This window comes from Pseudorca crassidens, chromosome 16, assembly GCF_039906515.1.
Source record: "Pseudorca crassidens isolate mPseCra1 chromosome 16, mPseCra1.hap1, whole genome shotgun sequence".
NCBI classification, from domain to species: domain Eukaryota; kingdom Metazoa; phylum Chordata; class Mammalia; order Artiodactyla; family Delphinidae; genus Pseudorca; species Pseudorca crassidens.
Genome location: NC_090311.1, coordinates 6,691,838 through 6,715,128, shown reverse-complemented (window position 1 = coordinate 6,715,128; position 23,291 = coordinate 6,691,838). Strand labels below are relative to the sequence as shown.

Below are 23,291 nucleotides of genomic sequence, written 5' to 3'. Positions count from 1 at the left end.
CCAGTTCTTCCTGTCAGAGGCCGGAAGTGCGGGGCGTATCTGGCTCCTGCTCTGCTGGCCAGCAGCGCCTCTGGGCCCGGCAACTTGTTACGGCTTCTCGGGTCGAGACTTGCGTCGCCTCGCGTCGCCTCGCCTCATCTCGCCTCACCTGGACCGAGGTGATGGGGGACTCTAAGGAGGCCGGGACCGAGGCTCCGCCGGCCGGGGCCGCTGCTCGGGGAGGGCTCAGCCTCTTGTCCCAAGGAGAGTCCGAGGAACCTTCTGCACAGGTGAGTCCGCGGTGGGGCGGGACCTGCAGGGCTCCGTGGGCTGCGGGCCCGCTCGGCCGGGAGGGATGTCACGGTTCCCGGCGGCTTCTGGCGCCTTCTCCACGCCTCCCCGACGGCCCCCCAAACGGAGTGGAAGTCCGTGTGCCTGTCGGTGTACTCAGGCATTTACTTGCAGATCATTCGTATCAAAAGCAGTCCTGGCTTCCCAGTCGAAGATAACCGACAGGTGAGTTAGACACGACCTTCGCTCTCAAGAAGCGTACGTGTAAATATGTGGTTCCCAAGTCGGCACAGCCTTGCAGAGCTGAAGGGAGAAGAGAGCAAGCTCACCGAGATGGCACTGAGCTAATTAATGTTAGAAGGGCGCAAAGTGTTTGCCAGGCCGAAGCGGGGCTACGTGAAGGAAGGTTGGAAGAGTTAACTTAGACCCTGAGCTTTCTTGGGGCTGTGCAAGTGAAATCTGTGCGCACCCCCCAGGGACTTGCTATGAAGTTAGACATTCAGAGTATTTGTGTCGTAAACTGACTAATCAGTTGCTAAACGCTTACTTAAAAACAAAAAAGGCCCAGATATCTCACCACAAACTACTTTCTAAATGATGTATGTTATTGACATTGAAATACATCTTTAATATTGAACAGAGGTTTTATTAAATTTTGCATTTAGTTAACGTGCTACTCTTGACTCCTTGGTTTCTGCTTCTACACTTTTTTATGAATGTTTTAAAACATAGTTCGGTTGGCCTGTTTCCTAGCTAATAACCCATCACACTCCTCGACTGATCTTTTTTTGTTTGAAATTATGTGAAAAAGAGCTAAGTAAATGGTACACATTCATGCTCACATTTATTAACTGCTGTTAGTAACATGTAGTATATGTTCTTGTAAGCCTGATGTGGTAGGGTTTTTATTATTATTAAGGTGGGGTATTTTTATTCCTAGTAGTGTATATTAAAATTTCATTTAATGTTTTAATCAGGGATCAGCTTTATTTCTTGGAGGCAATGAAGTGAAGAGCCGAGCTGTGGTGAAATACTCTTCTGCCCCTCCTCGGACAGCATTTGCACGCCTCCAAGAGAAAACAGACTTGAAACTCCCACCTGCCAACTGGTTACGAGAGAGTGCCAAACTAGGACCAGCAGGAACTACCATTCTTGGCAACAGTAGGAAAAGCAAGCCATTTTCAAGGTAAATATTAACTGATGGCATTTTTACCAGTCCCTCAACCCTCCACCTTAAAACTCTTAATACTCGCTGTTCAGTTTAATTTGTAATGCTCATCAACGTGCCAAGATTTCGCTTTGGTAAAAGATTGTATTTGACTTTCAATGTCCTTTATCCCCCTGATAATAAGACTCTGTTAAAATATGAAGATATCAATCGCATATGCTTCTTTCAAGTCTGCATCATGTTATTAACAAAGATGAGTTTTGACCACTAAAATTCCATTACCTATTTTAATTTTAGCCAATTTACATACCTTTTGAATGTGTGAATGCAGAGAATCAGGGTGGCACATGATGAGGAAAACCCTTAACACTGCCTAACCTGTCTTGTGGAATTTTTCATTAAATGGTGGTGGATTGTCTGGGCTGAAAAAGCAGTGATGTAAAAACACAGCATGTCGAGTGATGTACCCCCTTGACTTTGACACTTGGTGGTGGTATTTAAAGTTGAGAGAGTGGCCTGGGTCTTACAGAGAAAAATATAATGATGTCCATATTCTTGTAGACCGTTTAATATATGGGGTTCTCTTTTTTCCTCTCAGCAATTGAACCTAACATATTTCTGCATAACATATAGCAAGAGCCATAAATACATTAGTACCTTATGTGCCAGTAGTTTGGAAATTATCCTAATGTCTCAGAAGGTAAAAGTTACATTTGTAAAATGTTGCTTGTTTGTAGCACTATTTATACTAGCAAAAAAAAAATTGGAAATAGTCTGCATATCTTCTTTTAGAAGAATGGCTTAATAAATTGTAGGTCAACAGAATTAAATGTTATAAAGTGATTTAAATGATAATTATATTGACTGTGTACAGACACTGTGCTGAGTACTTTATATGTTTATCTCATTTCATTCTCACAACAACCCTTTGAGTTTGGTACTGTTAACTAACTTTCCTGCGGAAAACTGAAGCTTGGAAAGGTTAAGTAACTTGCCTAGACCACATGGTAAATCGTCAGCATGCTTTGAAGTGAGGCAGTCCTAAATAAGTATCTTGACTCTCTGCCTCCTACAAACTGAAAAATGGTGACATCGGCTGCCTTTCAGGCTTGCAGATTATAGATGTGCCTCATGTGGTACCTGGCACAAGTTGGGTGCTCAGTTAGCTGTTTTTTCTCTTTCTGGTTGAATTGGTTTCATGTGCATTTTTTTCTCATATATTTTTTAAAAGGGTAGTAGTGTATATCACTGGGAACATAATCCCAGAGACAAAAATTCTGATAAATGTTTCTGTTGCTATTTTTCTCATCTCCCCACCTAAAAATAATAATAACTCTAACTGACTGTTTTCTATTGGATATTTTTTAGACTTCATGACTACAAAAATAAAAATAATTGTTAATTGTTTTTATTCTAAATATTTACTATTAATTGCTTCTATTACTATTCTGTTATTACTATCTTTTATCAAATCCAAGATGCTATTGATTTTTAAGTCACCCCATTATTTTAATTTTTTTTAATTTATTTTTTCTTGAACTATAGTTGATTTACAATGTTATGTTAGTTTCTGGTGTACAGCAGAGTGATTCAGTTATATGTATACACACACACACACACGTACACACACATATGTACATATTCTTTTTCATTGTGGTTTATCACAGGATATTGATTTAGTTCCTGTGCTCTATAGTAGGATCTTGTTGTTTATCCATTCTATATATAATAGGTTGCATCTGCTAATCCCAAACTCCCAATCCATCCCTCTCCCTCTCCCCCTCCCCCATGGGAACCACAAGTCTGTTTTCTATGTCTGTTAAGTGACCCCATTATTTTATGTACCATTAAGAAGGAAAAACTAGCCAACTGTAATGGTGATAGGCATACTGATTTCGGAGGTGTTAGAATGTGAAAAACGTGTATCCAAGAAACGATGAAATGTAGTATTCTATTATAAACAATACCTGCACCACCCTGAACGTGATTTTTGTGGCCTTTGTTTTCTCCTTCAGCTTTGGGATGGCATACGACTTTATTGATTCAGTGGGAAATGATGTGGATGTTGTCTCTGACTCTGAAGTAAGTGGTCTTATTGCAAATGTAGTTGGGATGTTTGTGCTGGGGATTTATAGCCTGCTTTGTCTGCAGTCTTGAAAAATTAGTGATGAAATAAGCTACAACTATCTGATTATTGAATACCTTTTTTATTAAAGTAACACTGTTCACTGCATCTTTCCTCAAAGAGGAGGGAGCAACCCCCCAAATAGTGGCAGTGGTAATTAATATTAGTATTGATGGTTGTGTTTTAATGATAGCAGTTTTGATGATAGCAATTATAATGTTGGGTTATGTAATGTTACTAGTTGAGAATTAGATGTGATACTTTTGGTAAAATCTGTTGATCCTTAGTTGGCCAATTTTATCTGAGATGCTAAAAGCCTGGGTCAGTGCAACAGTGTGACCTGTACATACTTTATGAAATTCCATCGTGTACAAATAAATCTTTGACTGTCATTTACATTAACACAGGGTGACTGGTAAAATGTAGGTGATTCTGGTTCTAAAGCTCTGTCTTCTATGTGTTTATAGGTAGCTCTTTGTGTAAAATACAGTTTGTATGACCTTAAGGAAATAAGGTTTATTATGCTTTAAAGTTGAGTGAAGTTAAAATTTGAAAGATTCCAGATCACACTACAAAGGTCTTTCTAAATTGTTTTTTCCTCTTGATTTTTTTCAAGAACATAAAAAAGCTTCTGAAGATTCCCTACAGCAAATCGCACGTGAGCATGGCAGTGCACCGCATAGGAAGGACTCTCTTATTAGACGAGTTAGATATTCAGGAACTCTTTATGAGATCATCTCAGGTAATACGTGAAAAATAACAAGAAAAACACTATTTTAACAACTTAAGGGAACTAGAAATGTGATTTTGTTTCAAAGAAAGGCCAAAGTGGAAATGTGGTTGAGTACTTCAACCAAGAAGTGAAAAGGTTCACTGAAGATAAAAAAGCTTTAATAAAGAAAAAATAGAAAAGAGAACGGTGAAGAAACTTACTTCATTGAAACCAACAGCCAGGATTCTTGCAAGGAAAAGGGTGAAGTGAATGAAGAAAGTTGTGAAAAATCTGAAATTTCAGGGACTGGTTAAATTTTTGAAAAGTCCTTTGATGTCTCCATTAAAGACATTTTCATGAAACATGGCTGCCAGGAAATGTGAAAAATGTTTAAAAAATTATTCCTATGAATATATAGTTATATTAGAATTAATTGGTTCTCTTAAAGTAGAGCTTCTCAAACTGTATGTGGTAAATGACTATTCCCCCTATTATTTTGTAAAGTATAATAATATAATAATATTTCAGTTTCTGAAAGCTTACTCAGTACTTCTGTATTTACCTTGTCATTATAAATAGTTCATGGTTGCAAATAGTTCATGGTCTTGCCACTCCCATAGTCTACTCTTTAAAGAATATTCCTGCAGTGCTTTGATATAGGAAAATAAGTTACAGTGATTTAAATTGACATTTAAAATAAATGTTTTTCCATTTGAAAAGACCACAGTTCAGTTCAGTCTGTATATGTTAGCCACTGGGCAGGATCTTGAGAATCACAGTCCTTGCTTCCTAACAGCTTATAATTTGGGGGTTATAAACACACAGATAATTTTAATGCAGTGTGCATAGTGGGACTGATTCCAGGCACTGAAGAACATGTTATAGAGAGAGTCACCTCTCCTTGTCTGGCTTAAAGAGAGGAGGAGGACAGGGAGATTTCCTAAAAGAGTTGATAGGGACTGAGTCTAGAAAGGTAAATGTTTTACGAGTGTAGGTTTATGAAGTGGAATTTAAAAAATAAAAAGTATTTCCTATAAGAGGGCAATAGGTAAGGAATTGTTTTGACTGCAAGCTTGGTTAATTTATCAATTTCTTATGTTATTCAGACTGGTGATTGGACGTGGTTAAAAGAGTTTTATCAAAGACTTATTGATCAGAAGTGGCAGAGGAAGAAAAAAAGCAAAGAACACTGGTATCAGAAGGCTATTCTTTCGAAGTTTTTATATTACAGGTACTTGGCTACTTGTTTATTTTTATCTTAAGAGGAAAAATGAAATTCTGATCTAAAACGTAATTTGAAGCCAGCAAAAGTAATTTAAGTTTTGCCGCTATTATTGTTGACATTTGCCCTATATTGCTTTTTTAACGAGATTTGTGCTTGATTATAGAATCTGGTTTTTAAAAACCGGTGGCCTGTTACATAAAGTTAACTTAGTAACAGTGTGGTTTTTTTTCTGTCTGATTTGGCCAGTATCAATGGTGATGGAGCTGCTCAGCCTGTCCCATCTACTGCAAAACAGCAGAAATCGTCCAGCGCAGATCAGACAAACGATTCGGATGGGGCTTCTTGGCCTGCCCCCTTTGAAATGCCTTCTTCAGTCTCTGAAGACCCCAGTGCTTCCAGTCAGGTTAGTTAGTACTTAGATGCTAATTCAGCAAACTCATTTAAGGAGACAAAATCGATTATTTTGTTAATAAAAATAGACGAACCGGAGTGAAAAATATTCCATCAATTTATGTCTTCACAGTTACAAAAAGTACTTTCTTTAGTTTTTCAATATGGAATTTACAAGGGATATCGTGAATGGCTAGATCTGATGTTTTTTAAGAAATAATTCAAAAACATTTAAAAGTTTTTACCACATTTAAGATAGCTTATCAATATGCTTATCGATACTGATTATCTCCTTAAAGTCATAAGGAGATACAGTATATTTAAACTGTAGAAATATTAAATATCTATCAGATATTGAGACTCACAGGCCTGTTTGTAATTTAAATACTGATCTTCTACCTTAACTTTTAGTCAGATTGGTAGGCCTGAAATAGCCCTGCAGATTTTCTAGATGAAGTTGCTAAGACTTAACCTACATTAATGTTATAAAGCTTTTAGAAAGGAAGAGAGAGTAGACTGTTACCTCTTTTGTCTCTTATATTCTTGGTTCTTATTGTTCATTTGTTTTTGTCCTTATTGTGTCTATCAAAGAATAAAATAACTCCATAGATGTAAATTGTGCATGTTTATTTTTAGGAAAATATATTGACAAGCTTGAGGAAGGTAAAAATAAGATCTTTAACTTGGTAAATTGTGTTTTTCCTCTTGCTGTGTATTCTCACACGTTGAACATTCAGCATTTGTCCAGATACTATCTATCCTCACAACTTATAAGGTTATAGGGGACAAATAGCTTTAACTTGATTTTAGTTTTAGTAGGTTTTCAGATAGAGATGCCTCGTTAAACTGTAGTGACCTTAAATTTTTTCCAAAGTTGGGAAAACTGGAAGGAAAAGGAAGGGAGTAATTACCATGCAAGTCCATCTAGTGATAACTGTAGGAGGTGGGTATGTTACATAAATGAGAAGGGACATGGGTGCTGGGTGCTAGGAGGGTCCCATGTCATGACTTAGGTAGTGGTTACATAGGTAATTTGCTTTCTAACTAGTCATTATACTGTATTCTGTATTATTTGTTTTATGTACTTTCCTATATGTGATTATACTTCACTAAAGGAGTTTCTAAAAAATTACTTAGTATTCCTTGACTTCAAAATACATTATAAAAAGACCACATAATAGAAATACTAGTCTTCTACCACCCATTTCCTCCTTTATGAGTGTTATCATCTGTCCTTTAAGGGTTACTATGAAAAACCTTGGAGGCTTTTGAGAATATGCAGACCTGCATGTGGAGGAAGTGACCTGGAATCTACTTAATGCCTCTTAGGCCGTGAACTTTACTCCACGTGTGGCGTATAAATTTGTTTCATCCTTGGAGCTGCATATGTATTGTGTTGATGGTATCATTTTACAAATAAGTAAATAAAGCTCATAAAAAGTAGATGTTTGTCTGTGGCCACAGAGCTGATGAAGTTCCAGCTAGGGTCTAAACCCTGATATTTCTGACTTCAGAGGCCTGTTCTCACAGCATTACTCCAGTGTGCCCATGTATCCCCCACATTTAGAAGGGCCCTGTAAGCAGTCAGGTTGTCTTAGCAATGGCATATTCCTAAGTAGAGCTACCCTGCCTAAAAATAATCTTTTACAGAATACTTTTTATAACATATATAAATCTTTAAATTTCAACATTTAGAGATGTATTTTTGTTCGTAAGCTATCACCTCATGAATTCTTGCTCCCAACACTAAAACGGCTAGTTTGAGGCCTGTGTTAAGCATTAATAGAGTTTAAGTAGGTCTCTGTGGTATGGCCGTGAGCCAAACCTTTATTGAGGACATTATAAACTAGAGCCCAAACTCCCACTAAAGCAGCTACCTGGCAAATACAGTTTGGGGGGTTGATAACTTGTCTGTGTAAATAAACAATATAATAAATGTTTGAAATCCTTTAAGGACCCTTTGAAAAGAAGACAAGACATAGCAGAAGCACTGGAGATTTCCCCCCCATGCTTGCAGTTATACGTACTTTGCAGGCAGGTGCTAGGCCTGTTAGCACACACATAGGAATAAGCAATGCACACACATACTCACATGTGCATGCACATATGCATGCTCATCTTGGTTTAAAGTAATGTTTCTTAAAGGTTTAAAGTAATGTTTTTTAATGGCAACTGCCCTTATGGTTGGAAAGTTGAGTGGTGGACTGTGTTTACCCATGTCAAAGATTCCTCTTCCTATGTGTTTTCAAAATATATTCCACAGAATCTAATAAGAATAAGAAAGTGTTATGAGATCAGATACATGTGAGAACATTGGATTATACAGAGGCGAAGTAGGTTTTTCCAGTGCAGGACCTCTTAGGGGCTTTTTAATGGTAATAAGAATTGTTACTCTCCAAAAGCAAATCATTGGTAAGCAGTGTTTTTCAAACCTGACTCCAGAAATTTTTCACCCAGGGACTAGACTTCTGTGAAACACACACTAGGAAATGTGAAACTGGAGGCTATTCTGATGACCAGTGTCTCAAAAATACGGCTGAGGTTTCTTAGGAATTTTTTAATCCAGTAGGGATGGGGTATGCTGAAAGAGCAGTGCTCTTCTGATTCACCCAAAAAAAGGAAAAAAGCTTGGAAAGCTTAAAATCATCTTTCATTGTTATTTGAATAATATCTAAATGTGATTAGCTTATTATAGTAACCGGTAATTAGGAGCTCAAATATGTCACCCAGTGATGAGAGTTAATGATTTGTATTAGCCCTGATTTACAAGAGTAGATTTGATGTGTATGCTTTGAATGTTTAGGTGATACTCTTTAACAGTAGGCCATTTTAAAGTAATTACGGCAGCAGAATCACTCCTTATCCTTGCACTTTTCACAGGGAGGTGAGCCTCTTGAACCCTCATACATAGTGGGGCATGTGGCCTCAGCACCTAAAGAACAAAACCTGACTACTTTATTCAATGACGGGGAGAACAGTCAGGTATGCTTTTCGTGGTGTCCAAGGTGAGACACCTAATCCCCAGTCTACTTCGTCATTTAAAAACTAGTCTAAATTGGATTCATAGGGGAAGAAATCCACTTGATCCTGAATCTCTTTCTAAGCATCTCTGTGATCTTATAGCTCTGTGGCTTTAATTTACCTTGTCTCCCTTGTCTTTTCCTTTTTCTAGTCTTTCTGTGGATCATGGGGGGAGATTACTGATCTCCTGTTTATTATATAATCTTTCTATTTGATTTTAAATCACAGGGTCTTAAAAATGATTTTGCTCGGAATATTTTATGGACGTTTGAAGACATACATATGCTGGTTGGCTCCAACATGCCTATATTTGGAGGAGGCAGATACCCAGCAGTCAGCCTGCGCCTCAGGTAACCAGGCTCGTGTCCCTTTAGATCAGCCTTCCGTCTGCTTTCGCTTCTCCATTCCAGCATCGTTGCCTTTTCTAGTTGTTTTCACTTCCCTTCTTGCCCCACCAGTTGAAATGGCTGCAGTGAGGAAGGAGTGTTTCAGCAAATGCTGAAAGCCCTCTGGCTGGCTTTTCATTCTAGTCCTCAGTGAGTGGAGTCAGAGATCTGCTGTGCTGACCTAGTCTTAAGTCTGAATCTACAACTTGTGAGAATATAATGTAGTCTATTTAACTAGTCAAGGAGATGGTCTACCAGCTTTCTGTTAACTAATTGTGAGCATTTTTTTAATGTTCCAGGTGTATGTGTTCATGCTAGTCCATGTGAATTCTGACTTGGGCACTATGATGCATGCTGGTCAGTCTTTCACTTCAGGTTGTGTGAAGAGCGTGCAGTAGGCTCCCCGTCATCCGCTGTCGTAGTTCCTCCTATTCTTACTGAAAACTCTGATGGACACCCATTAGAAGTCCAAGAAAAGCTTGTGGAAGGATGTTAAGTACAACACACCACATAAGCTACATGTGCGTGTCTCATCAGAAGAGAAAGCATAAATGGCATTCTCCAACTAGGGAGAAGAGATTAAAATATTTTAATGGGGGAAATAAGTCTCAGGTGATTGACTATGGAACAGCTTAATTAAATCAAATAACACTAGGAATGTGTATTTTTAGGGATAACAACAAACCAATTAATGTGCTAACTGGAATCGACTATTGGTTGGACAACTTGATATGCAATGTACCAGAGCTTGTCATGTGTTTTCATGTAAATGGAATTGTACAGGTAAGATAGATACAGTGCAACTTTTAAAATAATCTCTCAAATACAGATTGGAGCAGAAAGTACCTCACTAAAGTTTTTAAGACTGTTAAATACTAAGGTGTATTTTGGCAAGGAAGATAGCTATGGATAAACTCAAATTTGAGTGTTTTCACGTTTGAGTTGGTGATATCAGAATTCTAGATGTTATAGGAGTCTAATTTTACAGGTAATTTGTGGGCAGGTCATAATACAGTACTAAAATCTATATTTGTAGCCAGAGAACTGTAATTTTAATGCCAGGAACCCACAGTAATTACCTGAAAGTGTCCTAACAGTAGAGGTGTTTATTCAGTATACAAATACCTACTCAGTTTATGCAAAGTTTTAAGGAAAGGCCCCAGCATTGCATAAAAGTAAATAGTTTATATAGCAAATTGTTATTGAGCATATTCTATTTATGAGGGACTTTGTCCCCATCAGAAATGTTGGAGGAAAAACAATAAGGTTTGGTCACTACTCAAAGCGGTTTAACCTAATGGGAAATAAGAATGTGCAAAGAGAAAAATTGGAGACAGTGGGTGAAGGATTCACAGTGTAGTGCACACAGGAGTCTGGATGATCAGAGAAGGGTGAGATCACTTCTGTTTTGATCTGGTCTATTTTCCAACTGATTTGTAGTTTCTAGTCTTAGAGTACTTCAGAAAATACGGTAAGTGGCCTTTAGGGAAGTGTAAGCAGAAGACAAGCTAAAGCTACAGAGGCGCTTTAAAAATCGTGATAGTGGTCTTCCCTGGTGGCGCAGTGGTTGAGAGTCCGCCTGCCGATGCAGGGGACACGGGTTCGTGCCCCGGTCTGGGAAGATCCCACATGCCGTGGAGTGGCTGGGCCCATGAGCCATGGCCCCTGAGCCTGCGCATCCGGAACCTGTGCTTCGCAATGGGAGAGGCCACAGCAGTGAGAGGCCCACATACCGGGAAAAAAAAAAAATCGTGATAGTAATAGCCTTGCAGCCTTTACTCTTACTGTTGCCTCCACACGCCATGCTCCATTTCTGTAAAGGAATAGACTACATAGCTCAAGGGGAAAAGAGGATATACTGGAGACACTGCCCAGATGACTATAGTGTCAGGGGAAAGAAAAAGCCAGAAATACATATTTTGAGAAAGTTTACTGGGCGAAGTCTGCCTTCATTTACCACCTTCCCAGTGGAAAACCATTAGGGTAGAATAGAAGAAAGTGTACAGTGTGACTTGTTCCGTGGTTAGGACAGAAATGAGATCCTGCCTAAGTGTGTGGTTCAAAATCAGGTGATGACTCCCCCTTGAGAATTATTCCTGTGGTAAACCACCACATTGCTGGCAGGGATGGGTCAGATTTCTTTGGAGTATCAGGGCAGAAAAAAGACCAAAAACCAGTGCCTTAAACTCTCATGCTGCGTAGGTCTCTAGTTGCGGGATTCGTATGTTTGGTCGCTTTTTCATAAGAGAAGTGTTGCTGTGTAGGTTTTCTCTTAAACTATCTTCTATCTGTTTTACAGAAGTATGAAATGATAAAGACAGAAGAGATTCCCAATTTGGAAAACTCTAATTTTTCTACTAAAGTCATAAAAGATATTGCACAGAATATTTTATCATTTTTGAAATCTAATTGTACCAAAGAAGGACATACCTATTGGCTATTTAAAGGTAAGCTAATTCTTGAATGAATAGTAATTGATTTGAGTGGCAACTGTAAAGTGAGGTTTATTTGGTTTTTTTGTTTTTTTTGTTTTTTCCCAGCAAGTGGCAGTGATATAGTGAAGCTCTATGATCTCACTACTCTTTGTGAAGAAACTGAAGACAAATACCAAAATCCATTCACAATGCCAGTGGCTATTCTCTTATATAAGTGAGTGCTTTAAGAAGTTAAGATGAAGAATTAGCCTTACTTACAATTCTTAAGTGTATAGCCACATTATCTACGCCAAGGTTTTAAATACCTTTTAGATTTTCATAGTTTAAAAAAAGTGTATGTATGTATGTATATATACACCTATATACTGTTCCAAAATAAATGGGGAAGGGGGAGGGCAGGTATATAAAACACAACATTTAGTAGTTTCTTATGGCCCTTATTCCACTGGAAGGAAAGAAGAGCGTGCCTAGACTTGAGTCTTGTAGAGAACGATGAATGGGGAGTAAATTTGATATGAACTTCTTTTAGGGTTGCTTGCAACATGATGATGAAGAAGAATCAAAATAAGAAACACTATGGGACTGTTAGAACCCTGCTTCTGAATTGTGTTAAATTGCTGGACAAAGGCAGGCATCCTCAAGTAAGATTAACATATGCTCTCTAAAAGAATTCTGGCATTCTGATAGAGAATTGTTGCCTAGACATTAAAGCCGCCTAATTCATAGTCTGCAGCTGCCCAGTGGATCCAGTTTGGTAGCCAGGTACCACGTGTGGCTCTTGAGCACTAAAGTGTGCTTCATCTGAATCGAGATGTGCTTTCAATGTAGAATACACACTGAATCTTGAAGAGTGTGTGTGCGCATGTGTGTACACATTACATGATGAAATATTTTGTTTATTGAATCAAGTGTAATATTGAAAATTGATTTCGGGCTTCCCTGGTGGCGCAGTGGTTGAGAGTCCGCCTGCCGATGCGGGTTCGTGCCCTGGTCCGGGAAGATCCCACATGCCGCGGAGTGGCTGGGCCCGTGAGCCATGGCCGCTGAGCCTGCGCGTCCGGAGCCTGTGCTCCGCAACGGGAGAGGCCACAACAGTGAGGCCCACGTACCGCAAAAAAAAAAAAAAGAAAAAATTGATTTCAACCAGTTTTTACTTTTTTTTAATGTAGCCACTAGAAAATTTTAAATTTTGTGTCTGGCTCACATTTCTCTTGGATAGCACTGTTCTATAAATGTACAATTCACACAATTTTAGTAAAGTAGTGCTGTTTTTCCTTTGTATTATCACTGTTAAAAGGTGGAAAACTATAGTCTCTTGAAAGATCCATTTACATGAATGTCAGTATGAATAAGGTCCACATCCTGTACCTCAGTATATAAAAGCGTCTCTTAAAACAACCTCAGTTCTGTGCCCATGGTTTTACACCACCCTTATTACCCTCAGGTGTCTGAATTTGACAACTGTATGTTTCAGTGTAAGGATAGTTGTGTCCTATTTAAATCAGAAGAGATATGTAGTATCTGTGATTTTTTTTTTTTAAAGATCCAAGTTCCTTTTAGTTGTGGCCACGTGCAGTTTGGAGATAAAGATTATCCTAGAGACCAAACCAAGATAAACTGTTTTTGAAGAAAAATGGCAAAGCAATTTCTGGCTTAAATGTCTAATTGCTGATTAAGGTGATGGTGGTTAATAAGTTAAAAATAGTGTTAAGACTATTGCATGTCTGAGACTAAGAATTACCTAAACAGTAGAGTAAAATAAATGCTAATATATAAATGCTAATTTTAAGAGAAACCAGATTTTCTGGACTTTTCCCTCATTAAGCTAGTGGAGGTTTTCCCCCTGGAACCATAGGTCGTATAGTAAATATTAGTTGCCTATTAAAGATAAACTAATTAGTTCATAGCGTGTAAAGAGAAATTCTTGTTTCTTGGTTGATACGGAGTGATGTGTTGCTAACATTTTAGTTATGACACTTTATACGTGAAAACTTGTCTCCAGTGAAATACATTTGCCACTTTTTCTTAAGAGAGAGGGCTGGGAATGGAATAATTTTAGGAAATAAACATATCAACCCATGAGGATTTTACAGAGTACATTCAGAGTATTGGTACTTTGAAACAGGAACATTTCAGTGTGTATTAACAGTCTGTGGTGGAAACAGCCTGTCTGCAGGTCTCTTAAAATTTGTTAGTACAGTAGTAAAATTCATTCCACTTTAGAATGCTCGATTTTGATGAGTTACTTATATTTTTTTCTTTTTATAAGATTATTGCTTCAGCCAATTACATGCTTTCAGAACTCTTCCAATTGGATGAACCTAAAAAAGAAAGTTCAGAATCTCCATTAAATGAGAATTCTGATGAAAGTTATAGTGAAGAGGAGGAGGAGATGCCAGACAGCGATGAAAACGTATCCTACAGCACCTGTTCTGATCCATCAGATGATAACAAAGCAGTAGCTATAATTAAGTCTGTTGGAGAATTGTCAGTTCCAGAAAAATACAAATCCATTCATCAAATCAGAGTAAGCATATTGAAATTTGTATTAAAATTTCATCAATGGAAAAACAAACAATCGTTAATTGAATACAGTTAGCATCTCAAGAGATGGCATTACTTCAGTAAATCTTTTATGGTCTAGGGTCTAATAATCATTAGCTCTATGAATTCTGAAACTTGGTTTTATAGTTGTCCCAGGGTAACTGATCCACATGCAGACCTATGGTGGGCTGATGTGTAAACCACATCAATATGTTAATTTTTATGTGGGAGATTTTCCTTTCCAGTGACCAGTGTGCAGCCCTGGCTGCTCACCATGGTACTTCTTCCCGATTGCTGTGTTGCTGGGAGACTGAATGTGTAGGTTGCTTGGTGCACGTAGAATCAGAGCACATGGGTGGCTCATTATTGATCCATATGTGGAGAAATCTGGCACATTGTCCCTGTGCTACAGGATGGTGCTTTTCAGTGACTGTGGCCATGTCAGCTGGATTGGACATGTCTCTTCTCTGGTCACAGCCCGAAAGACCCTAAGAGCTTCCTGCCCTTTTGGTTTCTCTTGGTGTCAATTGTGTTGACTGTCATACCATCCATCTTTTTCTAGACAGTGTAATTATGTTTCATTTTTCTAAATTATAATTAATTTCCTGTCATATTTATAGATAATCTCTTAATTTAAGCTCTGAGTTTAACTTTCAGGTGGAAATTTTATATCCAAATAGGTTTTTAGAGGACACCTCTGTGTCACCCCAAAACATTGCCTGTCCTTCTGACCTTCTCTTCCTTCATTTCTCCTCTCATTTACCTTAGCCCCACTGCCTTTTTTTCTGTCTCTCATAAACCGTCTTTCTGAATTTTAGTGCACTTGCAGCTTGAACCCTGCAGTACAGTAAAAAAATGTTTCTGATTATAAACAAAAACATTGATTGTAAAAGGTACCTATATTTGGGAAACCGCATTGTAACAGAATGTGATTACATTTGGAGAATGGTATGCTTACAGATTTTTTTTTTGTTTTTTACAGAGACAGCACTTTCTATCAATATTGAAAGCACTCAGAAATACAGTCATAGTATTCATATAAACATGTCTTTCATGGTAGCTTTGCCTTATCTCAGTACTTTTTGAAGCACAGACAGCATGGCTCCAGAGCCCCGGCCTCAGCACTCGCTCACTGAGTGCTTGAACACATTACTTAACATCTGTGTTTACTTCTCTGTATAACGAGAATGGTAATTCCAGCCTCATAAAATTCACCAAATGGAATGCCTCGCAGAAGCTCTTACACATGATATCACTTAGTAGATGGAGGCTGTTAACTGGTTCTCCTCCTAATTAAGTATATAAATTATACAGTGAGACCATTGGCAATACTTGTTAACTTATTGCTAAATTGATGATATTATTAACTGTGTGTTACCAAGAACTAGTGCTGATTAGGAGTCAAGCTCACCCGTCGGATTAGGTATACATTTATTTAAAACATTACTACTCTCATTCTTGCTTTTTTTGTTGTAATAGAATTATTTTTTTGAATTTTAAGTACTTAAAGCAACATGTATGCTGGAAGATCTTTTTAAGCAAGATTTTTGTTGATGCTTATATCAGTTTACTCTGCAATTAAACAGTGCATTAGCCTTAAAATGTCAGATACCTCACTAAGCTGAATATACAGAAAATTTCAAAATTATTGACTTGTAGAGTTTTAGTAATTCCCAGGAGATGGAATTTGTCATATCAGTGCATATTAATAATTTTAAATGTTTGTTTCTGAAGCCCAGTTGCGCATTTCCAGTTTGCCATGACACAGAAGAGCGCTGTAGACTTGTGCTTACCTACGTTCTGGAGGTAAGTTTCAGTGTAGACTGCACCGTTTCAGTAAAACTTGTACTTGATATGCAAATAGTGTTTGTTTATTGGTGCCTACATGTTATTCTGAATGATATTCTACTGTGATTTTCCCCCCCTTTAAGCATAAGTTGAAAATTAATGCCTCCTAATTTTCAGGTCAAATGTAGTAGTTTTTTAAAGTCTGTTTTCAAAATTTAAATTCTCCTAAATGTATCTAGTAGTCCAGATATTGCCTTATATTTAGTTTCCAGTTGGTGTTCAGTGACACGTATAGTAAATGTTTCTCTTCTTTTAAAGGGTTTAAAATCTGTGGACAGCAGCATCAAAAAAGAAAGTGACCTCCCTGCCGCTGACCCCAACACCCCAATCCCACTAAAATATGAAGATGAATCCACAAGGGGGGGTCCTGAGGGTCTGGAGAAGCAGATGGCCTTGTTTTTGGACAAAAGTAAGTTGAATTGAAGTGCAAATAAGGCCTTTTCAGCGGAATAATATAGTAGGCCTTTTCAACAGCAGACTTAGGTCAATTAAGGCATTCATTGAAAGGAATTCAGAAAAAGGATATCATGTGAATGGAAAGTGGGGGAAGATATCCTTTCAATTGAAATATAAAATAAAACAGGATAATTTCGATCCTTTATAGATAGTTCTAAGAAGAACATAAGGAACCTGCTTCCTCCTGTTACCTGCTGTGAGGAACTAATGCCTTCAGCACGGTGGGGTTCTCCTGAGAAAGCCCCACTTCAGTAGATGCAGTCAAGGGTTTAAGCACAAGGACTTAGGAACCAAACCGCACAGCTTCAGATCTCAGCTTCACTAGGGCAGGTTGTTTGACTTTTTTGAGCCTTGTTTTCTCTCAAAGTAGAGACAATAATAGTCCCTACTTTAAAGGGCTCTTACACGGATTCAGTGAGTTAATGTATGTAACGTGCTTAGAACAGTGCACATAATGAGCACCTTAGGAGTGGTAGCCGTTGTCTCCTTACGGCACTTGGATAAGCTGCAGGAGTCACTTATAAAGGGTCTGATTTGTTCCTCAAGGACATCACTTCATGAGGAACATGTGGACTTTGAAGTCAAAGTCCTGAATTTCTCATTTATTTTAATCTAAGTTGTATTTCTTTTTCCAACCATATCCCCCTCCCTTTGTTTTTTTAAATCAGTTTCAGTTATTTTAAAAAGTGTTTTGAAAGCCAGTATGTTTAAAATAGTATCAAGTGCTTTCTAAAAGGTCTTTTCTTCCCTTCATGAACATAAGGGGGCGGGGGGCAGTGTGCGTGGCAGGATTCATTTCCCCAGCATTTATGTAGTGCTTCCTGTGTGCCAGCCTGAGTCTACCCACAATGAGGAGGACCACACCAGCACTCGAGACCCCTGTCTCTGTGCTTCCTTCATGGTGTTCTCTCCTCTGAAATGCCTTTTCTGTCTCCTCCTTCCTCCGCATCTCAGCTGTTGAAAATCCTGCTCTTGTTTAAGGTCTCCGTCCTAACCTCTATCCCCAGAATTACTTGGTTCCCTCACCACTCTGTCCTGTGAGCACTTAACTGAGGCCTGCCTCAGTCATCATCAGCTGTGTCTAATGGTTTTACACACACACACACGAACACACTTGTGAGCAAAACTTCATCTTCTTCATTTTTGGTTTTCTCACAATGCCTCGCATATAGAAAATGCATAACAGTAGCAGAGGAAAAAGAAATACATGCACAAATAAAACCATAAGAGACTAAGTACTTTTCATTGCTTTGAAAGATTCAAGTGTTGGAGCTGATCAAAAAATGAGACATCTTTAAAAAAAATAAAATAAAATGAGACATCTTGAAGCTGGGAGATGATGGGGAGTGGGTTCCCACAGCATTTTGCTCTTCTCTCTGTCATTGCACTTAATATATTTTGTTGTGGTTTATGTTATTGGCCCATCTCCAGCCTTGGTCTGTGGGGTCTTCAAGGACAGAGGCCATATAACTTCATATCACTGTTTCTGGTGCCTAGCACGGTGCTTGGCACAGAAGTGGTCATTTGTTGGCTGAAGAGGGTAGTAATGGGCTGGACTTCAGAAAGTATTCCTGGTGGAGGAAGCAGTAAACCCAGATGGGATACAGGGAAAACAGGGTCTATGTAGGCAACAAGCTGCACCTTGATTTTGGTTGGTAGAGAGTAGGCGTGGAGTACAAGGAGGTAAGGCTAAACAAAATGGAGCTTAGGAAGTGGGCTGAGATGCTGAGACATGATTGAATAAGTGGTGAGAAGCCATTTTAATGTTTTAGAACAGGAGTTCCACTGTGATTAAAGCTGTGCTTTAGGAAGGTGAACTTTTTGGCAGGTCGACGCATAGACTAGAGAAAGGACGTAGATGTCAGTCATGAGCTTAGTTATGTTAGTGACCCTGAAAGAGTGACAGAGTTGACAGCTACGGAGAAGCAGGCCTTTGGAAGTCCCAAGTGAGAATGTCAAAACACTGCTCTTCTACTTCATTGCATTTAAGTAGTAAGATACAGTATTTACCAGTTTTGTTGTAGCTATTAATAGTACCTAGGCCTGGAGGGTTTTTATCAAGAAGCAAAATTTTTTTACAGTGAGACTTATATTCAAATAAAATGTGCTGCCTTTTTTCCCTCATGTCGTAGTGGGCTCCCTTCAGAAGGGTAATTATTCCAGTCAGTCTGGAATGATCCCTGGTTCCTGGCAACATAAAATGAAACTCCAGCTGATTCTCAAGTCATCAAAGGCCTATTATGTTTTGTCTGATGCTGCCATGAGTCTTCAGAAATATGGAAGAGCGTTACGATACATTAAATTAGCTTTGCAGAGCCATGGTAAGTTACTATAAATGAAAATATTTAATAGGCATTGGGAGGAGAGAACGGAGAAGGCATCTGAATCAGTGAAATTTTAATCCTATTTCTGTTTTAAATTTAACAAATTTTTTTTTCTAATCTTGTATATGTTTCCTAGTATTTTCCACTTTGGTTTAACATCGCTTCATTTTGAAATACATGAAGTCATATGTGATATGTGACATAAAATAAACTTAGATACAGTGGTACAAAGCTTTCAGCTGGTAACAGATTTTCTTAATTTTTACTGTACTCCTTCATTTTTAATGTGCTGTGTTTTTTCTCCTTCCTACCCTTTCCACATAGATACTTATTGCTGCCTCTGCACCAATATGCTTTCTGAAGTGCTGCTATTTCTTTCTCAATATTTAACACTCTGTGGTGATATCCAACTAATGCTGGCCCAGAATGCAAATAATAGAGCGGCACACCTTGAAGAGTTTAATTACCAAACAAAAGAAGACCAGGAAATATTACACAGCCTCCACAGGGAGTCCAGTTGTCAAGGTATGCCAGTGAGACTCATCGTTTGATTCAGAAAAATGTCAGAAATGTTAGTGTTTCGGTATTGCTGTTTTGTTTCATTTCTTAATGTTAAATTGAACATGATCCTGTGTATTTGTGTATAAAGTGGTTTTGAAGTATTTTATAATTAGTAATTATACAACTAGAACTAGTTAAAAAATAGTCTCTGAAGACAATTGACTTTTTACACTTCTCTCTTTGTAAGGTTTTTCTGGGAAACCCTTTAGTCAGCTAACCAAGCCATGATTTTCTTTTGAAAAGGAGTAACAGTTGGTAAAAGTGGATGAATTACTTTTTGAATGGTTCACCTTTTGAATGGTTCCTGAGGGCTAAGATACAGTGATCATTATTTTTTTATTTTATTTTTTTTTGCGGTACGTGGGCCTCTCACTGTTGTGGCCTCTCCCGTTGCGGAGCACAGGCTCCGGACGCGCAGGATCAGTGGCCATGGCTCACGGGCCCAGCCGCTCTGCGGCATGTGGGATCTTCCCGGACCGGGGCACAAACCCGTGTCCCCTGCGTCAGCAGGCAGACTCTCAACCACTGCGCCACCAGGGAAGCCCCAGTGATCATTATTTTTTAAATGTAGTTCACAGCTGTCTGTTTTTGGAAGATAGGAGAATTTAGTCTGCAGAGCAGTATCCCTCCCTCTTAGCTCAGTACAGTTATATATAAGCACCTTGCAATTAGGGCAGTAAGTGAGACATTAGGTGCTTTTGTAATGTATGGAGTTGTTTTATTATGCTCTTAAATTGTTTATATCACTTTATATCCACATCCCAAAAAACTTTGGACTGTTAACATCTAGAGAGGTATACTGGCGGAGGAAATGTATTATTGTGGGGTTTTTTTGCCCTCTTTCTCCCCTTCTCTCCTTCTGAGTTTCTCAAATAATCATTTTATTTTAATAAACATGGTGATAAAATCCTTAAGTTTGTTTTTGCCATTCCCATCATGTTAATTTCATATAATTTACTTCTTTGTAAGAGTGATGTGCTCCTTGAAAGTTATCAGCAGGAGTACTACCCTTTTTCTCCCTTGAATTTTTGGGCCCTGCACCTGAGTTTACTCCAGTCTCCACTAGAGGGCACGTTTAAGTCTTTGAGAGCTTATCTGTCAGCTTCTTCAGTGACATAAACTTACATTGGCAAATTCTAATGTACATAACTAGCCTCTGTAGCAATCCGAACTTTATTTCAAGAACTGTTTCCAGTAATTAAAAAGGAAAAACTGGTTTACCTTGTGTCAGTGGACAACTTTAGGTCTGTACCAGTAAGCAGTGGACCTGGTAAAATCTGGGTCTTGGGAGTTGTTTTTAGGCAGAAAAATATTTCTTTTAATCCAACATTAATGTCCCAAGAAAATATAGTTTTTAAAATAAATTCAGAGATCTTTTCTTTTGAAATTTAAAATTTTAGTTGTATTAACTGAATCTTACTATGTTTATACTATATTGCATATTATGGTATAAGCATAATTTTATTATATGTTATTTTGTCTTAAAAGTATTAGATTACTTAGATACTAAGGAATAAGGGTTCATATGACTCATGGTGATGTTTCCTTTTTTTTCTTTTAAGGATTTGCATGGGCAACTGATTTGTCTACGGACTTAGAAAGTCAACTTTCAGTTAGTTGTAAATGTTATGAGGCTGCTAATGAAATCTTGCAGTTTACTGACTTAAAAAGTCAAAATCCAGAACAGTATATACAAGTATTGAAGAGAATGGGTAACATTAGAAATGAAATCGGTGTCTTTTACATGAATCAGGCTGCCGCATTACAGAGTGAGAGAGTAGGTGAGTACGTCTCTGGGGTCCTGTCTTTATTGCCCGTTCTCTTAGAAAATCATGCTGATTTTACATGGTTCAAGCCAAGAACTGTGGCATTTGATTTTATGTCATAAACGGATGCACTATTAAAGAATCTTTTATTATTAAATTCTCAAGGAATAAAAGTAGGAAAAGACATTATTTCCCCTTGGGAGTCATCATTTCACTGTCCTCCGTCCTCCATCTGATCACTTCAGAAGTGAGTTGGACAGTCAGCCATGTGCTAGGCTCTATACTGGATATGTAATTGGCTAAGACGTAGTTCTCCGAGCTGGGAAGCCAGATATGAATACAAATCTCTGAAAAATGCTGTAAGTACAAATGCCGTACAGTAGAGGAGTGGGGAAAGGAAGACGTTCCTTGAAGTTGTGGCTTTCTTGGAAGGCTTGTGAGAAGAAGGTGTAGTTTGGGCAGATTGCAACATGATATGATTGCAGCAGGCAGATGTGGGAAAGGTGGGATGTCTCGACCGGAGTAGGCAGTGTTAGGAAGGAGCCAAAGATATAGTGTCCAGTGGGTGTTTAGAGGAGCAGCGAGTTGCCTTCAGTGATTCAGGCAGAGGGGGATGGATTCATCTGCGCCCATGTTGAGTTTGAGAAGCCAGTGGACATGTACGTGAATGGTATGATTTAGTAGTCAGTTAGAAATGTGTGCTTAGAGCTCTTTGGGTTAGCAAGGCATAGGTTGGGAACCATTCACATAGGGGTGATAGTTGAAGCCATGAGAATGGGTGAAACTGTAGAGGCTGTACACACAGCATGGGAAACCAAAAGGGCCGAGATAAAACTGAGGACAGCAGGTAGGTTGAATAAGTTATTGTGTGCCTGTTGATCTGTGAGCTGTACTTGCCACAGGGGTACAGAGGTCATTGCCGGTGGGAGAACCTGTGCTTTTTTGTTGTTGTTATTTATACGTATATAATACATTTTTAAAATTGAGATATAAGAACCTATGCTTTTAAGGTGCCTCTGGAGGAGGAAGTTGGTGAAGGTGTATGGAAAGTGGTTGTCAGAAACCTAGGAGAATTAGAGAAGACGCGGACTGTGCCTCTTGAAATTCATGGGACCATGTCTTTTGAATCTTTATGCAATAGTGCTTTGCTCGATGTTTTTATATGCCTGCTTTAATATCATCTGGTTAATAGAGAAGAGGACTCCGAGTGTTGTGTCAGTCTGCCCGGCTGCCATAGACTAGGTGGTTTCAACAACAGAAATTTATTTCTCACAATGTGGAGCTGGAAGTCCAAGGTTGGATTTCTCTGAGACTTCTCTTCTTGGCTTGCAGGTGGCCACTTTCTTGCTGTGTCCTCACCTGGTCTTTTCTGTGTGTGTGTTCCTGACGTCTCTCTCTCTTATGAGAACACCAGTCATTTTGGATCAGGGTCCCACCTTATGACCTCATAAATGAGACCTTAGTCAACATTTGTGGTTAGGGCCTCAACATGAATTTGGGGCGGGGGCGGGGGGGACACAGGTGTGATGAGAATAGTGCGCTGCAGTGGGTCCAGGTGGCTGGTGGTCCACTAGACATCCTGTCACTGCCACGCTCTCATCATCTCATCCAGAGACACTGGTGGGTTTACGGTGATATCTGCTTACACCATTGTTTTCTTTCTTTTTTTGTGAAGTGAGCAAAACTGTGTCTACTGCAGAGCAGCAGTTGTGGAAAAAAAGCTTTTCTTGTTTTGAAAAGGGAATTCACAACTTTGAGTCAATTGACGATGTCACAAATGCTGCCCTTTTATTATGTAACACGGGACGACTCATGCGAATTTGTGCACAGGCTCACTGTGGTGCAGGTGATGAATTTAAACGTGAATTTTCTCCAGAAGAAGGCTTGTATTACAATAAGGTAACTTGCTTACATGTTGGACCTCATCTATTCACACCTGATTGTCCTTTACACTTTGCCACAGCTCCACTAAAAGGTTATAAAACTAAAATAATTAACAGCTGTGGTGATGGCACAGGACTAGACAGATCATTAAAACACTTAGAAACTGGAAGAATACT

At 38.7% G+C, this 23,291-nt stretch overlaps 1 protein-coding gene across 3 annotated transcripts in view; it reads left to right on the top strand.

The window, feature by feature from the left end:
* The first annotated feature begins 6 nt into the window (after positions 1 to 6).
* Positions 7 to 23,291, top strand: part of EDRF1 (erythroid differentiation regulatory factor 1) — a 40,459-nt gene continuing 17,174 nt past the window's right edge. For 2 of the 3 annotated variants that reach the window (XM_067709092.1, XM_067709091.1), the window contains exons 1-19: positions 7 to 269; positions 1,248 to 1,456; positions 3,454 to 3,520; positions 4,180 to 4,305; positions 5,382 to 5,506; positions 5,747 to 5,903; positions 8,771 to 8,872; positions 9,140 to 9,261; positions 9,969 to 10,080; positions 11,597 to 11,744; positions 11,838 to 11,946; positions 12,262 to 12,373; positions 14,002 to 14,259; positions 16,011 to 16,082; positions 16,383 to 16,533; positions 18,713 to 18,901; positions 19,229 to 19,429; positions 21,028 to 21,246; positions 22,907 to 23,130. In XM_067709092.1, coding sequence (XP_067565193.1) covers positions 162 to 269; positions 1,248 to 1,456; positions 3,454 to 3,520; positions 4,180 to 4,305; positions 5,382 to 5,506; positions 5,747 to 5,903; positions 8,771 to 8,872; positions 9,140 to 9,261; positions 9,969 to 10,080; positions 11,597 to 11,744; positions 11,838 to 11,946; positions 12,262 to 12,373; positions 14,002 to 14,259; positions 16,011 to 16,082; positions 16,383 to 16,533; positions 18,713 to 18,901; positions 19,229 to 19,429; positions 21,028 to 21,246; positions 22,907 to 23,130 — 2,811 coding nt within the window. In that variant the 5' untranslated portion in view covers positions 7 to 161. The remainder of the gene's footprint in view (positions 270 to 1,247; positions 1,457 to 3,453; positions 3,521 to 4,179; positions 4,306 to 5,381; positions 5,507 to 5,746; positions 5,904 to 8,770; positions 8,873 to 9,139; positions 9,262 to 9,968; positions 10,081 to 11,596; positions 11,745 to 11,837; positions 11,947 to 12,261; positions 12,374 to 14,001; positions 14,260 to 16,010; positions 16,083 to 16,382; positions 16,534 to 18,712; positions 18,902 to 19,228; positions 19,430 to 21,027; positions 21,247 to 22,906; positions 23,131 to 23,291) is intronic. The other variant, XM_067709093.1, reaches the window with a different exon arrangement.